The sequence below is a fragment of the Ochotona curzoniae genome, unplaced genomic scaffold, assembly GCF_017591425.1.
Source record: "Ochotona curzoniae isolate NIBS_2020 unplaced genomic scaffold, NIBS_Ocur_1.0 contig_1014, whole genome shotgun sequence".
Classification (NCBI taxonomy): Eukaryota; Metazoa; Chordata; class Mammalia; order Lagomorpha; family Ochotonidae; genus Ochotona; species Ochotona curzoniae.
Window position 1 is genome coordinate 37,779,378 of NW_024464920.1, and position 14,385 is coordinate 37,793,762.

At 40.3% G+C, this 14,385-nt stretch overlaps 2 protein-coding genes across 2 annotated transcripts; both read right to left on the reverse strand.

Moving 5' to 3' along the window:
• Positions 1-280: 280 nt before the first annotated feature.
• On the reverse strand, positions 281-1,216 carry LOC121163265 (olfactory receptor 6C3). Its single transcript, XM_040990701.1, has one exon. The coding sequence runs from the start codon at positions 1,214-1,216 to the stop codon at positions 281-283; it is 936 nt and encodes a 311-aa protein (XP_040846635.1).
• Positions 1,217-5,490: 4,274 nt separating this feature from the next.
• Positions 5,491-6,429, reverse strand: LOC121163272 (olfactory receptor 6C1). Its single transcript, XM_040990715.1, has one exon. It carries the CDS (start codon positions 6,427-6,429, stop codon positions 5,491-5,493), a length of 939 nt encoding a protein of 312 aa, XP_040846649.1.
• Positions 6,430-14,385: the final 7,956 nt, after the last annotated feature.

Sequence of the window (14,385 nt, forward strand, 5' to 3'; positions counted from 1 at the left end):
ATCAAAAATTATGGAGGAGATATAAAATATACAATCAATGAATTACAGAGTTAATAAAAATAAAGGTATGGAAATAAGGGAATGGAAACATGGGTATGGAAGCAGAAGGATGATCTGGGAAAAGCTCCCCTACAAAGAGGACTAAGTTTTCTACAGCTACTTAGAAATCCTGAGATTTAACTTTTTAAAGTGTCTTTTTACAGTACCTTTTCTCATCACTTCTAGGCCTTTTCACTAAGATCAAGCAGAGTACAATGTCTTTTCTCTGTGACACAGCATGTCATTTGCTTGCAGAAAGAACTACCTTGTGGACCACATCTCTGAAGGCTTGTTTTACCTGCTGGTTCCTTAGAGTGTAAATGAAGGGGTTCAGCATGGGGGCCACAGAGGTGTTGAGAATGGCCACTCCTTTGGTCAAGGATGACTTTTCCTTGGCAGAGGGATTAACATACATGAAAAGGCAGCTTCCGTAGGAAATGGAAATGACAATCATGTGAGAGGAGCAGGTGGAGAAAGCCTTTTTCCTCTGACTGGCGGAGGGGATTCTCAGGATAGTCCTGATAATGTACATGTATGATAAGATCACCAAGGCCAAAGTGAAGAGCAAAGCAACCAAGGCAAAGTAAAAGCCAAGGACTTCCAGGAGCCTGGTATCTGAGCAAGACAGCTGTAAGAGGGGGAAGTAGTCACAGGCAAAGTGATCAATGATGTTAGAAGCACAGTAGTCCTGCTGGAGCAGAAGCATGAGGGGTGGGAAAATGGTGAGGAAGCCCCCCACCCAGGCACACAGCACAAGCAGGGTGCAGAGTTTCCTGCTCATGATGGTAGTGTAATGAAGGGGCTTGCAGATGGCAACATAGCGGTCATAGGACATGGCGGTGAGGATGTAAAACTCAGTGACTCCCATGAAGATAAAGAAGAAGATCTGGGCTGCACAGTTATTATAAGAAATGGTTCTATCTCCAGTGATGATTGCCCCCAGAAACCTTGGGATGCAGACAGTGGTGAATGAGATTTCTAGGAAAGAGAAGTTCCGGAGGAAGAAATACATCGGTGTCTGTAGATGGGAGTCCACCAAAGTTAGGGTGATGATGGTCAAGTTTCCAGTTACACTCAATATATAGGTGATGAATAAAAAGATAAAGATCACAACCTGAAGGTGAGGATCATCAGAAAGACCTAGGAGAACAAACCTAGTGATCACTGTGCGATTCATCCTCTCTCTGTGTCTCTTTTTGTTCCCCCTCTGTTAAAGATATGAGTAAGGAGACAGAATTAAACAGAGGAGATGAAGCTGTAAGTCATCATGGTGGACAGCATCACAATTCCCGAATACCATCTGCAGATAATTGATCACCACTTGATTTGGGTTATCTTCTTTATATTTGTGTTAGTCTACTTTTGTGTTTGGCTTATTGACTAGTTGTCTGATTCTAGACGTAGCAGGGGAAGTTAGAAAATGTTCACATAACAAACCACACTATTGAGAGATAGTAAACTTGGTAATTCTTGCTATGTGTCCAATGCATGTAAAATAACAATACCACATTTTGTTGAAACAATCATGTGTAATATATTTTTTTCATGATGAAATTGTTACCGCTTAAAATGAAAAGGGATCATCTTAATATCATCAAAAGAGAGAAAGGAAGCTGAGTAGAGAAAAGTAACAGTTGGTTACTGTATAGCAAAAGAAGCTGATTTCTGATGACCTTCGTGGAAATATTTATGTTTTTAATATTTCATTCATTTGTGTAATTTCATTACTAATATTTTGGTCTAATAGTTGAGGTGATAGGAGTACATGTGAATATATGTTAAGGTAGAATAAACAATTATATTATTTAATTAGTAGTGAATATTTTGGTTAGTTTATGATAACTCTGTAAATTTTGTTACTCTGTATGACTTGCTAGAAATGAATGTATTCTACACAGATATATTTATTTTTAAGTTGAAGGCAATATGAGACATTTGATTATTTTCCAGTTTGCTCTGAGCACCGGTTGAAAAAACAGCTACTTGCCTGAAATTTCAGCAGCTCGCTCATTCAATGGCAGCAAATTTGGTTTTCCATTCAAACATCTTTCTTCTTGATCGGGCCATCTTTGTGGAGAACTGTTTGAATCCCTAATAATGTTGTTTCACATGAGAGAACGCATCCTCTGGATTCACTCTTCCATAAAGGTATCTAGAAATCTATAAGAAGCACTAATGTGTATATCATGGCCTTACCAGTTCATCCCAATTTGAAACACTGTCGTGGGTATGGGCAGCTCAATCCTGACCATCTTCTCTTCCATACCAGAGACAAATTTCTTCCATGAAGGATACAAGATAAACTCATTCCTTCTTTTCCAAAACATAGTGAAGTTTGCACTAATTCACAGTTTTACCTATTTTATGATTGATTGATGGGAAATGCAGCCAGAATTTAAAAAGAAAGGTCAGAAACTTCAAAAGAAATAAATGCTCGTTACACTCCTCAATCACTTGATCCAATTAGAAGTTTTCAAGACTGAAGACACAGAGACAAGAAATAGTAGTAGTGTATGGTGTGAGTGGAGCTACACAAATTAGAATGAGGCAACTCCATGGAAATATCAACTTCTCAAATATTGCAAGCCGGCTTGTTTTGACCTTAGAAGAATTGATCTCCTGAGAACAAGAGGGAGTCTGGGCCACATCTCTATTACACATCACGAGGGATTTCTGGACGGCATCTTTGGATTTCTCAGTAGCCTCTGACTCTGCTGTGTAGTGGATTTCCCTTGAGCATGGCTACACTCAGCTTTTCATTCCTTCTGAAGCCCTAAAATATTGCCTTCTGCCAAACAGACTTCACTAAATGCCATTGCTTTAGTATTATTATTCGTATCATATGCTTCTTTAGCATTTCATGAGTAATACAATTAGCTATGTAGCATCTTGATCTACTATAATACATTGTATCATAGAGAGTAATTCTCATTATGATTTGCTATATTTTACTGCAGCTTCAATTTTGTTCAGTTTATTGACCATTACAGTTTTTCATGATCTCTTCAGCATTTTATTATAAATACCAGAAAAACTCGAGTTTCAATTTATGTAAAACTCTTCTTAGGGTATTAAGCTACTTCCGTCAATGTTTGTTACATTTGCCAAATACACATGTTCTGACAGTAAAGTATTTGTCATAGAGATAGCAAGATACATAATTTATTTTTTCCTTTAGCAGTATTTTAAAATGTTGTTCTTACTAGCGTTTATCCAGCTGAGAGGGATACATGCCAATTTTGGCCTCCTATTAGCGTGGGAATGATTGAGGTATAGAGGAAGGTTGATGGGACCCAGGTTTTGCTTGCTTGTTTTTTCTCCTGTGTGCACTTGGGGCAGGTTTGGGGAATGATGAAGTGTGAGTGTGGGGTGTGGAGATATAGGGAAGAGGAGGGAGCCGCTCCTTGTTGTCAGATTACATCAGCAGTCTCTGATGGGGGACAGTCATGAAATGACCCCTTAGAGACCCAGTTTGGGGAAGAATGTTCTGAGGGTGTCACTAGAGTGATTTTATAGTTCTAAGACATTTTCAGCTTTGTGGCCCCAGGGTTGAGAAAACATTTCCCAGATGTATTGGCTTAGTGCATGCACAGGCTCAGACACTGCAAAACTTGACCATAAGAATTGTCCAACCTGTTCTGCTTTCCATCCTCTGAGGAGACATTCAACTTCCTCTCCCGACCTAGATGAGCTGGCTGCCTTGTCTTCCATGTGCATCTGGCATGCTGCCCATTGCACAGTCATCACCAGCTGAGAATGGTCAATCCTGATACGTGCTCTCCAATGTCAAACCACATGCATTCTGATTTTCCCTGTGGCCAACGTCTGAGTCTAGTGATCTATTTGAGGATTCCACCAAGAACCCTCACCTGGGTGACCTGAGACTTGACTCTTGCGTGCACCTGACAGTGTGGGATCAGGTTCAGTCCATCACCTACACCAGCCAATATAATACTGTAGTAATTTGAATACATGCTTAGTTCTAAGCTATTTAAAAACTGAGAAAATATATCTTTCATATTTTCTTAAATAATATACATCCTGCTAATAAATATATAAATGTGTGTTAATGTAAATATAAATATATTAAATAAAGTGAATAATATATGTCAATGTTTATCGCAGTTTAAAATGGAAAATATATTGCAATACATATGAATTATAGATATTTGTATGTTTATACATAAATATACCACTGAGTCATAAAGACAGATACTTTGAAGAAATTAGAGAAATCATACTATACTCCATTATCTAATATGTATTTCTTCATTATTATGTAAAACATATGTGCAGGAATATATTTATGTTTGTACCTGTGATATATTTATTCGTATATCTAACTGTAGAATTTAGAAAGAGGGTGCTTTGTTATCCACATAAATTAAATGAAATCATTGTATTACACTGAGTTACAAGAAATATTTTCAGATTTTAGAGTAACTTGTTTAAACTTTGTTAAACTTACTAAAATTTTATGACAAAACATTCTCAGCAAAACTGCAAAATGTCGAGAGAGATTTTTTGGCAAAAATCACTAAGTTATATTTTTGTATACAGTAGGTACAATAGTTGAACTTTTTAAAGTTGTCTCCTTCGCTTCCTGGTAGTTTCTCTTATGCAAAAATAATTTTATTTATGGAATAGTTGTTTAAGAAGTTGTGATAAACAAATTTTCAGAAGAATGCACTGGTGGAAAGACATGAAAATAAGTTAAATGGGATGAAAAGGATATTAAACATATGTTTTCAAAATCCTGAAAATGGGAAAGTTTGAGCAAGGATGAGAGAGGAAGCCACAGAAATCTGAATAGGCCGATGACATTTCACATCAGGATATGACAGTCTCCATTACACAGATACTAAACATCCCCTTACATGAAAAACTACAAAACAAAATGAACAACAGGAAGAAAATAGAAATTTATACTGTTATGAATTTAAATAACATGCTGCTGAATGATTAATGTGTTGCTGAAGAACGAAAATCAAAAACATTCTTGAGAAACATGCTACTGCTGCACAACATATGAGTGAAGAATTTAATGAAAAAATGCTTTGAAGAAATGAAAATAAACAAACACATCAAAAAAAATACTCAGGGCTTCCTTTGCTGTTTTTATTTGAATGGCAGAGTTACAAAGATAGAAAGAGAGACAGAGAGGTCTTCCATCTCTGGCTCACCACCCAGTGTTGGCTGCAGTTCAGCTGATCCATGGGTTTTCAAGGTGAGCACAGGGACCCAAGGCCTAGGTCCCTCCCCTGCTGCATTGGCCGGACATTCGCAGGAAGCTGAATTGGCAGTAGAGCCTCTGGGACTTGACTCAGCTTCCATACGGGATGCTGACGCCGCAGGCAGACATTTAGCTGGCTATGTCACAGTGCTGGCAACCATAGTTATATATTTAACATTGAGCTTCAGTGTAAGTCTAATTCACAAGGCCATAGAATTTCATGTACCAGTGGAAAATATAGTTTTCCATGCCATGTTCATGAAGGCCTGCTTGACTTGCTGATTCCTCAGGCTGTAGATAAAGGGGTTCAGCATGGGGGCTACTGAGGTGTTCAGCACAGCAACTCCCTTGCTCAAGGATACTCTCTCTTGTGCCGAGGGCTTAATGTACATGAAAATGCAGCTTCCATAAGAGATGGAGATGACAATCATGTGGGAAGAGCATGTGGAGAAGGCCTTTGTCCTCTGGGAGGTGGAAGGAATCCTCAAAATTGTCCTGATGATGTATACGTAGGACAGAAATATTAAAGCCAAAGTGAACATTAGAGTAAACACAGCACAAGAGAACCCCAAGATCTCCAGGAATTTTGTGTCTGAACAAGAAAGTTGCAGCAGGGGAAAGTAATCGCAGGTGAAATGGTCAATGACATTGGATCTGCAGTAATCAAGCCTCAAGAGCAACATGAGAGCAGGGAAAATAATTAAGAATGAAACCAGCCAAGAGGACAGGACAAGCAGCGTGCACACTTTGCGATTCATGATGGTCGTGTAGTGCAGCGGTTTGCAGATGGCAACGTAACGATCATAGGACATGGCAGCCAGGAGGTAAAATTCAGTGACTCCCAGGAGAATAAAAAAGAATAACTGCGCCATGCAGTCATTGAAAGAAATGGTTTTATTTCCTGTCACAATGGTGCTCAGGAACCTGGGTATACTGACTGTTGTGAATGAGACTTCCAAGATTGAGAAATTCCTGAGGAAGAAGTACATGGGGGTCTGCAGGTGGGAATCCAGCAGGGTGAGGGTGATGATGGTCAGGTTCCCAGTAACGCTGAGCATGTAGGTGATGAAGAGAAAGACAAAGATGATGACCTGTAGCTTTGGGTCATCTGACAACCCCAGGAGGATAAAGTCTGTTACTTCTGTGTGGTTTCTCATTCTTCAGGCCCTTTTGTTTGTCCTTTCACATCTGTAGGGAGAACAAAAGAACCAGAGTGGTTGTGTCAGTGACTGTTCAAGTGTGGAGCTGGGAATGTGCTGTGTCCATCTTCAGTGGAACCTGAAAGCCACAGAAGTGTCACTGTGGATGCTTCCACTTCCTCTTTTACAACTGGGAACTCTATGGTTGGGTCAAGTCAAGAACTAGCTCAGTGTCAGTCAACTGATGCATGTGCAACACTTCAAAGGCAGGGTTTTTTTATGTAGACTTTTTTGACTCCACACACTGTCTGTTGCCTTTCAGACAAACCGAGGAGCCTCCTGAATGGGAGTCACCTTTGCGCCATTGCTTCATTACACAAGCTTCCCTTTCCAAAATTTGAATTTTGTGAAGAATTTTTTTAAAATGGAAAAGATGTTTTATGGATTTAGGGAATTGTTTTGCCTAGCTGTCTGTCGCCTTTATAACACATAGCATTCCAAACCCTATCCTACTGAAGGTGTTAACCTTACATAACCTTAAATGTTAGAGATAGAGGAGAAGGGAGTGGAAGTTGATGTTAGTGAGAAGGGCTTAAAACTTAAGGCTACATGTGAAACCTTTGCAATGCATCATGTTATTCCAACCTGCCTAGGTGTTATTTTTATGATATTCATTCGTTACAAATCCCTTTGCTTTGAAGTTAAAATACCAGGGCCTGGCACAGTAGCTTAGTGGCTCAAGTCCTGGCCTTGCATATGCTGGGATCCCATGCAGATGCTGGTTCTCATCTCAGAGGCCCTGCTTCCCATCCAGCTCCCTCTTGTGACCTGGGGAAGAGATCCAGGATGTCCCAAAGCTTTGGGACCCTGCACTTTTGTGCGAAACCTGAAGGACTCTCCTGGCTTTGGGCTGGCTCAGCTTCAGCCTCTGCAGCAGCTTGGGGAGTAAATTAGCTAAGGGAACATCTTGCTCTCTGTCTCTCCTGCTCTCTGTATATCTCATTTTCCAACTAAAACTAAAATAAATCTTAAAATAAATAAATAAAGTTAAAATGACAAATAGTGTTTAAAATTTCATTAGTAGTGAAGAAACCCCCAAATTAAAGATTGTTTCAATAGTTCATTTGTATTATTAAATAGTAAGCTCCAGTTTATCTCTTTGGTTAAATAAAGTCCAAATGATATTTCCATAGATGTTTCCTTAGGAAATAGTGGGAAAAAAAATCTACTTTCGAATCCAATCCCTTAAGTCTGAAAATCATGGAACCCTTCTGTGTCCCTTTTGCTCATCCATCAGGACACGGTTAGCTCCCATGCACACAAGTCTATCTCATAGGATTGCCGTGAATATTAAATAAGTTCACCAAGATGAAGTACTTATAAAAATGCTTGCCATTTGGGGAAAACTAAATAGGCTTTGATTTATGGAGAAAAATGTTCTCTTCCCAGTGGATGGAAAATCTTTGGGCTCAGAAATAAGTTCTGTGAGAAAGCTTATGTTTAGCATCATTGGCGATCAACATATTACAAGCCAAAAAAATTCACACAATAATCATAACAACAACAACAGCAACAACAACAACAACAACAACAACAACAACAACAACAGAGGCGGAATGACCTGTTAGAGCAACATGTGTCAGACATTGTAGTCAAATGAATTTCAGCTTTGTTCTACCTTTCAGCACGGTGACAACCTCTCCCAATGTGTGGTATCTGCCTGCATCATATCACATCACCTTCTCTAACACACACAGACACAGTGGCAACTGCTCCCATCTTCAGTCAGAATTTGATCAGCACATTTGAGGCATGTTAAATATGCATAACACAATTGATACTGCTACCCAAAGTCGTTTCCTGCTTCGCTTCTCATTGATTCTAAAAATGACTGTGCAGCTGGCAGTGAATGAGCGAGAGTCAGGCGCAACCTCCACTGGGAGTACAGCATGGCAGTGATACTCCACATCACCTCCTTCTTTAGTTCCACAGCAGCACTAGGTGCAATATCCAGTGTGAAATTCAATAAGGACCGAACACCATCTCTTCCCAAGCAGACAGAGCTGCTCGCTTTTGTAAATTACTGTTTCTCACTATTTTGGAAAATTCAGACAGGGTCTTATTATCAAAGTTACTTTGAAATAATCCAATGAGTGCTACAGATAAGATTGATTTTAAAGTTACCCATGTCCAGGTGAGCATTGAGGTAGGGTGTGTGAAGCCACCCCTTGGGACACTTCATATAACACATGGGATGCTGGAGGGAGAACCAGCTAACTCTGCCCCTGATTCAGAGTCCTGCTAGTGTACCTTGGAGACTGAGTAATTAATGCTGTTCTGGAACATGGGTCCTTGCCATCACACTGGACCCAAATGGAGTTACAACAACCTGGATTCAGCCTGACCCAGGACTGACTCACCTGGGTCCTGGGGAGTGAGCCGGCAGATGGAAGATTTCTTCCTCTGTCTCCCCTCTTTCATTCATTCTGATTTTCATGTAAAATTTTTTTAAATAGAGAGACACTTTTTAATTTAGATAATTTAAATTTGTTGTTGTATCACACAAAGCCAGGTACATCTCCTACTATCTTTTTTATGTCATATTCAGGCTTGAAATACTTAGATTTGTTTTCTATTTTACAAGATATAATTTTTGTCTTAATTGCATTCTAACATATGCATGTATACTTGGATGTAATTCCCTTTACTAAGAAAGTATAGAATAAAATAAATTTAAAGGAAATCCTACCCCACAATATATAAATTTAAACAAAATATCATAAAACAGTATTTTTGTTATTTTTCTTTGAATTTCTGTACAATTAATCTTCTCAATTTACTTCATCACCAGCAATATCAATGTTACTGTGTCAAAGTTTGCTTTTCATTAACAGTGTAACTTACTCATAACATCTTGAGGTTATAAGTGCACTTTCATTAAATAGATAGTATTACATTTCAATCATAACATTGATGTTTCTGTAATAATTAACTAGTGTAGGATACTTAGATTTTAAAATATATATGTATTATATGAGTATTACTACTATTTCGTAGTGACTTGCTGTTTTTGGCTGCTGATTAAAGCTGTGGAGGCACAGAAGAAGATTTATGAGTGAAAGTATAATTACTGGAAGAGTTCTTGAGAGCATCACCAAAAATGAACACTTACATTGTCTGTCTTCAGAGACCAGAGAAACAGGCTTAAAGGAGTGCTAGAGGTTGGCTATTCAAAATTAAGAATAAGGGATGGTTGATTACACTTTTATCTAACAATGTTCATGAAGGGGCCAGCGCTGCGGAGCAATGGGTTAAGTCACCACCGTCAATGCTGGCATCCCTATGGGCACTGATTTGAGTTCTAGTTACTCCACTTATGCTCTTGTCCTAGGAAAGCATCAGAGGATGAATCAAACGGTTGGGCCCCTGCAATGCACGTGGATGGCCTGTGTGAAGCTTGAGGTTCCTGGCTTATACCTGCCCCGGTCCTGGCCATTGAAGCCTTTTGGAGAGTGAACTAATAAATGGAAAACGGCTATCATTTCAGTCTCTTGCTTGCTCACTTCCTCTCCCTGTACATTAGCCTTTGAAATAAAAACGTTAAAATTTTCTAATTTACCATAGTTTAGTCAATTTTCCCAAAAGTCAAACCAACTTGGCCATTAGAGATACATAAATCAAATTTAGCAGATGGGCAATTAATGATTTATGGTTTTAATAATTTCATTTTTAATCCTTGTGCTTCGACTTCTATTTAAAAAAGAAGTTAAAATTTTGAGGATCTTTTAAAGAGTTAAATGCAATTATGTGAATAAATATAATCCATAAATCATATACCAAGAGTAGACTACGACAATAGATGTATAAATGATTTTATTTTTCTTTTAGGAATTTAACTTTGGGAAGTAAATTCATAGTAGCTATTATTTTATAAAGGCAGTATTTATCCCAGTGATCAAAAACTTACATTTTGATCTCATAAAACACTTTTAACACACCTAGGAAAATCTATCCTCTCTTGCAAATGAAGACCGGAGGCTCAAGAAGGCTATGTAATTTAAATAATTTATATAGTTAGAAAATGTCAAATATAATCTCAGGTCACATTAATTATGCTCACTTAAACACAGTGTTTAAACACAGTGTGAACAAGCCTGCATTTGATTAAAAACGAAGATACAGCAAATAGTAATTTCCTGGCTTTAATTCATAGGAAACAAATAGATTGGTTTGATACAAGACGTACTAGCTCATTCAAACACATTTCAATATGTCAAGTCTCAAAATATAATCCAATAAATATTTTTAATTTGTTTAGAAGTTGGGTTGTTGAGTAATGTATCAATGTAAAGATGACACAGCTTTCACTGTTTCCCAGGTATCTGTGACTTACCTCTGCTTTTCACATGGTTTCATTAACACTCAGCATGTCTCAAATAGGAAAACAAACAAACGAAAACCAGCAAATGCCAATGAGACAATCCAGGGACACACATACTGCTCAAAATCAAGGTCTGCTTTTGCCATTGAGTACATTTGCTGCTTTTTGTCCATGGTTTTGCTTTAGTTTACTCATGCTCTCTATACTGGACATATTTCTTGGGTTGTAAAGGGTGAAAATAGCCAAGAAAAAGTCTCAGACAATGTTTTGACATTGTCAGACACGGTGTCCATGTAGATTTTATCTCACGTGAGCCACTTACCATAGCTATCACTGGCTCAAGGGGACCAATTCAGTGAATCAGAATTGGCAACAAAGGCATGTACACAAAACACTAAGGAATATAAGGCAGAAAATACAGTATTCAGATTGGGAATGGACTCTAGGGAGACAGTGCCCAATGAGACAGAAACCAAACAATAACAAATAAATAACAACACTATTTGTGAATGATGGGGACCCTTGCTATCTTTTGTTAGGTAGATACTGCAGTCAAGCGTCTTTAGTTCCCAGTATTGCCCTCCACACCTGACACCACACCATTTCTAGGACCTGAGATCTACTGTGTTGCACTACATACTCTCAGAGTTCCCATTATTTTGAATCTGTCTTCCAATAAGAACTTTTGCCATTACAACATCACAACCATTTTATACCTTTTCCCTCCTGCTCATTCTGTTACTCACCATTATGAGTAGTTAAATTTTATGTTTGTTTGCTTATGTTGGTTGGTTGGTATAATTTATATACCAACTATAATATTAGTACTCAGTACCTTTTCTGACAAGACTGCCATAAGATAGTCATGCCCAAATGAAGTAATGCAGCTAAAAAAAAAAGCCAATAAAATTATGCAGTTCCTTAGTGAAAGCTATGCAAAGTTTCAGGTTCTAACAGTTTCCACTATGTATGAACATCAAACAGAGTCTAATGGGGTTTCTGGTGGTGGTTTCTTCATTTGCACTCCAGCCATCATATTGGCAACTAAAGCTCAGTGACTTCAGGTGCATCACTGAAGTTTTATTAGCATCTTATTTACATATTTATAAAAAGAGATAACCAGGTCTGTTTTACCACATGACTGTGAATATTAAATAAGAACTATTGTAAGTATCAGACTTGCATGTTTCATAAGAGTAATGATAGTCCCCTATTTTGAAGACAAATACAGATAAACAAGAACACATGAAACCAGATATAGAAGTGGCATTCACCATAAAGCATGAAGTAGAGTCCACTTTGAACTTGTTGTTAGTTTTTGTGGAGGAAAATAAATTCAATCATCTGAGTAAGAATTGACTAGAAACTATAAGTCACACCCGCACCCACTCTGGCTTATGCATGTAGCAGAATGTACACTCAGTCCAGCCTGGCTTTCCCCTGAATCAGCTCCCATATAGGCCATCAGATATTGTGGCCCTGCCCAGCCTGGTCTGCCCTCAGCTCTCATGTTCACCAGTGGGAGTAGTGGCCCAGTAGTGGTGCTCCAGCAGCACCCCCACTTGGCCAGTTCCCACCACCCGCCGAGTTTCATATGTGCTGGTTGGGTCCTGCAGCTCAGTCTGGCACAGCCTGTCCTAACTCGGCATTTGCCAGTGGGTGCTATAGCCTGACCAGACCCAGCTCACCACCAATCCCAGCTCAGGTTGTTGGGGATTACAGAGCCTAACCCAGCCCTGCCAATTTCCAGTCCTGACTCTAATGTGGACTGTCTGGTATTGTGCCCTGACCCATATTACATTCTAGTCCTTGAATTCACCAGCAGATAACATGAACTGACCCAGCCTGGCCTGCCCCCAACCTGTGCCAAATGTATGCCAGTCGTACCATATTTTGGCCTGGTCTGGGCTGCTCTACATCTTGGTTCTTGTGCTCACCCACAGGGACTGTGTCCCAACAGAGCAGTTCCCCAAACTCCTCCATCAGGGTCCCTCCCAATGCCAGATCTCGCACACACCAGTGGGTCTGTGGGCCAGCCCTACTTAGTCCACCTCCTATCCAACAGGAATAGTGGCCTTTCCTGACTGTCCCGCACCCATCCTGGTTCTTTTTGTTGGATGCTAAAACCAAGACAAGTCTGGTCCACACCCGGACACAGCTCATGCATGGCTCAGTAGGGGCAGAGACCTAGTCTTGCCCATCCTACATCTACACTGATTCTCACAAGCACCAGTGGGTGTTGGAGTCTAGCCCAGTCTGACACATACAAGACCCAGCCCACACCCATGCAAAGGGACCCTGCAGCCATCCAGACCAGACTGCAGCCCTCTCAGCCCTTGCACTCACCAATGGGACTTTCACCCCAGCCAGGGTGTTTCTTTTGCTTCCCAACCAGGTCTATTCCCATTCACAGACCTTGTGTGTGCCAGTGGTTTCTCTGACCTGGCCTGGCATAACCCCTCATATGTCTTAGCTTTCACCTTTGGATGCTGGAGCCTGGCCTGACCTAGCCAGCCCCCCAGGTCTAGCTCTTACTGGTGGGTGCTGTAACCTGGCCCTGCTCAGTGTGCTTCCATCCCTGGTTCATTCAAACCAGTAGGTGTGATACCCTAGCCCAGAATGACTTGCATGGGGGCAAATTCTCTCAGGTGCAGGCATAGCTAGACAGATAGTGGCACCTGCTGGCACCAGTGTGGACTGGAGAGTGGGCCTGATTGGGATGAACTGGGATCCAATGCCCATTGGCATGTATGAGAGCTGCATGGGCTAGGGACAGACAGGACCAGACAGCTGTTCATACTGGCAGGCACAGGGACCAGGGTAGCAGGTGGGTGGTGGGGGTTATTGTGGGTCACTCTGAGTAGCCTGCAACTCTCACTGGTTTGTGTGGAGGCCAAGTATGTGGTGAACAGGATTGGGCTGGACACCCATTGGTTTGTGTAGGAGACAGGGCTTGAGCCAGAACTGATGCAGCAATTGCAACTACCAGTGTGTGCATAGGCTGATTTGGGTGACAGACCGTACCAGACCATGTATTGGCAAACACACACTAGAATTAAGTTTGAGATGACCTCAAATGAAGTTTCTTTGGTGATTCCCTATCAACTGAACTACTGGACACAGAACCCCAACCATAAAGAGAATTGTACTTTCCATGGCCTGACTGTGGAGTGCATGTGTCAGAGCTGTGCCTCCTAGGTGTCTCAGATGGAACAGAGGACAGCATATCCAGATGCATATGCAGGATAAGGCAGTACATTGGAGCCTCCAGCGGATGCCTGGAACCATGGCAGAGGACAGAACAAATTGATTAACTACTCCAACCAAGTGTTGGCAGGGAATATCTGGGCATACAGAGACTCTAAGGTAGACTGTCAGCCAGTAGATTCTGGAGAGATTTCATAGTGATTGATGTGGTGGGATTGACAGCAATTCAGGAATGTTGAACTATCAAAACCTCTTGAGAGCTTCATGCTGTTGTAAATTTCTCTCTCTCTTTTTTTTTCCTGTTGTTGATTTTGTACTGTGGCTTTTCATTTAGGGGATGTATGGTAGTGGAGACTATCATATCGAGATGTGAATACACAATACTG

What these genes read in the sequence shown, in the direction of transcription:
- LOC121163272 (XM_040990715.1), bottom strand. Translation starts at nt 6,429, where the DNA reads ATGAGAAACCACACAGAAGTAACAGACTTTATCCTCCTGGGGTTGTCA.
- LOC121163265 (XM_040990701.1), bottom strand. Translation starts at nt 1,216, where the DNA reads ATGAATCGCACAGTGATCACTAGGTTTGTTCTCCTAGGTCTTTCTGAT.